We start from the raw sequence: 5,000 nt of genomic DNA, 5'->3' as shown, positions 1-5,000 counted from the left end.
ACACACACACACACACACACACACACACCTCCACACCTCCATAACCTGCTGAGAAAAATATGTCTACTACTACTGTAGATGACACTGCACAGTGTATGTTTCCGAGCTTTAAGAGCTTAATAGAGCATAAGCACAGGCTCTTCTGTGTATGGAAAATCCTACCCATCCGCCCACTCAATACACACACTGGTGAGCACAACCCCTGCCAACACACACACACACGCACACACACAAACACACACACACACACACACACACACACACACACACACACACACAGTTAAAGCTACAGCTCTACATTAGCTAAGAATGGCTGCCTCTAAATCACTCACTAAGGTGCTCCTCGCCATATCAGAGATTTCTGGAGTTTCTCTGGAAATCCTGAGAACTCGTAACACAGCAAAATATTCCCGGGAGCAAATGAGGAAAAACTGCTATGGAGGAGGAGGGGAAGCTGCAACTGAAAGGAGTGAAGAAGGATGGATAGAGCGTATCTGCACAGTGCAAAGGAGAGAATCTCTCTCTCTCTCTTTCTCTTTCTCTCCCTCCAGGATACACAGAGGAAGGAGAGGAAGATGGCAGAGCTGAAGATCAACACACACACACACACACACACACACACACACACACACACACACACTCATACACTCACCTTGTCATGGCTGCAGCCGAACGCATGCAGCACGGACGAGGCCAGCTGAGAGAGGAAGTGTTGGGACAACATCCCGAGTGTGTGTGTGCCACTCCTTGTGTGTGTGTGTGTGTGTGTGTGTGTGTGTTTGGGTCCGTGTATGAGAGTGTGTGCACGTCGGTGTGTGTGTGTGTGTGTGTGTGTGTGTGTGTGTGTGTGTGTGTTGGGGTCCGTGTATGAGAGTGTGTGCAGGTCGGTGTGTGTGTGTGTGTGTGTGTGTGTGTGCGCGCGCGTGTGTGTGTGTGTGTGATGAGAGGACAGTCTAGCTACATCCCGTCTAGCTGTGCTGTGAGTAGAGGATAGCGGTGAGTCGGAGAGTGTGTGTGAGAGGATGTGTGTGATGGGGTTGAGTCTGTCAGTGTGTGAGTGTGGAATTGAGCTGCCTTACCTTCCCCTCGCCTTGTCCCTCCCCCTTCCTGGTTGCTGTGGCATCGTAGGGTGGGGCTTCATGGAGCGGGCAACCCGATTGGCTGGACGTACGAGAGGAAGAAGCCGAACCTAAGGGAAACACACGATTTAATTGGCCAAACTCAACCTATCACATTTCCCCCTCTTTCCACCAGCCTATCCTGTTCTTCTGCCTCCTCACCGACTGCTAATCCCCACCCTTGGCCACCTAGGCAACCAATACCCTTTGCCCACCCTGTGTCTAACCAATCAGGGTTCTCCTACTCAACTCAGCAACTGGTCTCCTTAACCAATCACACGCCGTAACTGGCCTCCTTAACCAATCACTCGCCTCCTACACTTCCTCCCACATCTTCTGGCCTGGCCATCTGTCTGACAGAGCAGCCAAGATCCTTATCCCAGTGTGTGTGTGTGTGTGTGTGTGTGTGTGTGTGTGTGTGTGTGTGTGTGTGTGTGTGTGTGTGTGTGTGTGTGTGTGTGTATGTATGAGCTGGTTTTGATGCAATTTTACAAGAGCAGATGATGCTCTCCCACTCCTCCATCTCTCTGCCATCCCTCCATCGCTGTCATCTCTCCATCTATCCCTCCATCTATCTGTCATCCCCTGATCTCTCTGTCATCCCTCCATCTCTCCCTCATCCCTCCATCTCTGTCATCCCTCCATCTCTCCCTCATCCCTTCATCTGTAGACTGGATGTGTATTGTACCTGTAGACAGCTCCACAGACTTGGACTGTTCCAGCAGGTGCTCCTTGGCTTTGGCAGATTGGGACAGCACTGTGGCCAGGAGCTGTAGCACAACACACACACACACACACACACACACACACACACACACACACACACACACACACACACACACACACACACACAGGAACCATAGTGAGCTACAGCATATGAAACACAAACACATTGTTACCATGGGAGCATCTGCTAAATGATAAAGAATGTCCATGTATGTACTGTGTGTGTGTGTGTGTGTGTGTGTGTGTGTGTGTGTGTGTGTGTGTGTGTGTGTGTGTGTGTGTGTGTGTGTGTGCGTGCGTGCGTGCATGCGTGTGTGTGTGTGTGTGCGCACGCGTGCGTGTGTGTGTCTTACCTTGACCCCCTCTGCCTGGGCGTGCAGAATGTGTGCTGTGCTACCAGCACTCTGACCACTACCTGATGACCTCACACTGGCTACACTGCCAGAGCTGCCCACACTACTGCGGTCTCCACCTGCAACAAACACACACACACACACAAACACACACACCCACACACACACACACACACACACACACACACACACACACACACACACACACACACACACACACACACAGGAACACACACACACACACACACACACACACACACACACAGGAACACACACACACACACACACACACACACAGATATGCATACGCACTCATTAGAGTTGCCAGGTGAACATACATCTCTCTCCACTGCAATGCACTGGGCAGCACACTAAACAGCATGACAACAGAACTGCACAGACAGGATGGGTGACTGGCATACACACGCCGACTAACACACACACACACACACACACACACACACACACACACACACACACACACACACACACACACACGCACACTCACACACACACATACACACCCCACAACTGATATACACTGGCCTGATGACTGATTGGAACACACACACACACACACACACACACACACACACACACACACACACACACACACAGGCAGACTGTCTGACAGACACACACAGACTTGAGACCCATGCAAATGACGGCAGCCCTACACCCACGGCCAGTTACTGGTCTCTCTTCAGCTTTACCAGCTCTTGTCTGAATGGAGGGATGGCAGGGGTTCAGGACAGGGTCAGAGGTTAGGGGTCAGGGGGCGCAGCGCGGCGTTACCTGCCACAGGCTTGCGCAGCACCCAGATATCCTCGTTGGAGCCACGTTGGGGGCCGCTGGACAGGGTGGGGGAGCCGTGAGGGCTGGCCTCTGAGCCGCGAGAACCTTCAACACAGAAACCAGCGTTAACCGCTAACCCTAAGGGCTAAACTAGCGTTAACCAATAACCCTAAGGGCTGAACTAGCATCAGAAGCTAACCCTAAGGGCTAAACTAGCGTTAACTGCTAACCCTAAGGGCTGAACTAGCGTTAACTGCTAACCCTAAGGGCTGAACTAGCATCCGAAGCTACCCCTGAGGGCTAAACTAGTGTCAGAAGCTAAGCCTAAGGGCTGAACTAGTGTTAGCCACTAACCTTAAGGGCTAAACTAGTGTTAGCCACTAACCTAAAGGGCTAAACTAGCGTCAAAAGCTAACCCTAAGGGCTAAACTAGCATTAGCTTTTCACCCTGGGGCTATAGCATGAATTGCTATCCATTAACCCTGAGACGAAAGTTTACCACAAACTTGAATCATACTCAACACTCAATACTCAGTAGTGTTTACCAACCGCTCAATGCTAACCTTGATGTTATTATAACATTCCTTCTTGACGGCTAACCTTGAGGTTGATAAAGCTCTGATTGCTAACTGTTAACTAGCATTATTAAGTCAGTCTAACTCTAAACCTTCATCCTAAACTGCTGTTAGTTTAGCTCTATCAAAACCCTGAGTGCTACTGGTTGGTGGGAGGGGGGTCGACCGCACCCCTCCAAAAACCAGCCCCCCCACGGCCCCAAACAGCCAGCAGAGAGGAGGGAACAGGGGGCAGGGGTGGGGGGGTGGGGTGGGGGGGACCAGGGACCCTTCACTAGCTCCGCTGCTTTATAGCTTTGCCCTACCTTAGCAGCAAACTCTCTCACACACACACACACACACACACACACACACGCACGCACACGCACACGCACACACACACGCACGCACACACGCACACACACACGCACACACACGCGGCACACATATATATACAGCATATATATAATACATAGATATATGAAAACATTTATATACCATCCATAGTACATAAATAGATCAATAATATGTATGCTTATCTGTGTATACACATATATGCCAAAATGTACATAAACATACATATATAATGTATGCAGAGATATATGATTATATATGCTGCTTGGTAGGTTTATTATGAATTGCTGTAGTGCATCAGCAGAGTGTGTTTGAGAAGGGAGTCCAGGGTCATTATAAACCATTATATCGTTAATAAAGGGTTTATTAATGGATTATAAAGGGTTTATTAATGGTTTATAAAGGGTGTATTCATGGTTTATAAACACCCCAGCTCCTGGTTACATATATACACATGGCAGAGAGAACAGAGGGTACTGGACACACACACACAACCTTACCTGCAGTCACTCTTTAGGACTGTAGCCTACACACTAGGGTGACATTTTCTGTCTGCTAAAACAGCTGTCGTAGGGTCTAGAATCGTCGAATTGTAGAACATTCTAGAATCTTTCCAAAAGCAGCAGTAGCATCAATGATAGATGGGATGGATAATCTAGTGCAGTTTGTCATTGTTTGCTGGAGTTCTACATGATAAATTTCAATACTAAGTTGTTGTGATTTCAGCTTTGTTTAGGGGACAGAAGATGTCACATGAGGGAAAACACTGACATTATTCTGACCATTACAACCCATCTTTCATGTCACACGACAGAACTTCCTCAGGCTTGATTCCAAAGCCAAGGGAGGGTTGAGACAGTTTGGGGTGAGGGAGGGCAAAAGCAGGGTGACGATACATCTTCTCTTACTTATTCTCCTCTCTTACCCCCTCCCTCTCCTCTCTTACCCCCTCCCTCTCCTCTCTTACCCCCCCCCCCCCCTCTCCTCTCTATCTCATCTACAGTAACTAGGTTAGACAGGCAGCTGCAGCTATCTGGTGAGATGAATAAGACACTTTCCATGTTCTTCTTCTCCGAAGGTGAGACTGTGATTGGTAGAGG

The 5,000-nt window shown here is 49.1% G+C and overlaps 1 protein-coding gene across 1 annotated transcript in view; it reads right to left on the bottom strand.

Moving 5' to 3' along the window:
* Positions 1-5,000, bottom strand: part of caskin1 (CASK interacting protein 1) — a gene marked incomplete at both ends in the record, with an annotated part of 49,089 nt that overhangs the window by 8,284 nt on the left and 35,805 nt on the right. The window contains 4 exons of the mRNA XM_083676510.1: positions 1,080-1,189; positions 1,807-1,888; positions 2,198-2,316; positions 2,993-3,097. Coding sequence (XP_083532636.1) covers positions 1,080-1,189; positions 1,807-1,888; positions 2,198-2,316; positions 2,993-3,097 — 416 coding nt within the window. The remainder of the gene's footprint in view (positions 1-1,079; positions 1,190-1,806; positions 1,889-2,197; positions 2,317-2,992; positions 3,098-5,000) is intronic.

Source organism: Argentina silus (assembly GCF_951799395.1).
Source record: "Argentina silus genome assembly, chromosome: 9".
Taxonomy (NCBI): Eukaryota; Metazoa; Chordata; class Actinopteri; order Argentiniformes; family Argentinidae; genus Argentina; species Argentina silus.
Note: the sequence above shows the minus strand (reverse complement) of the source record. Positions and strands in the feature narration are given on the sequence as shown.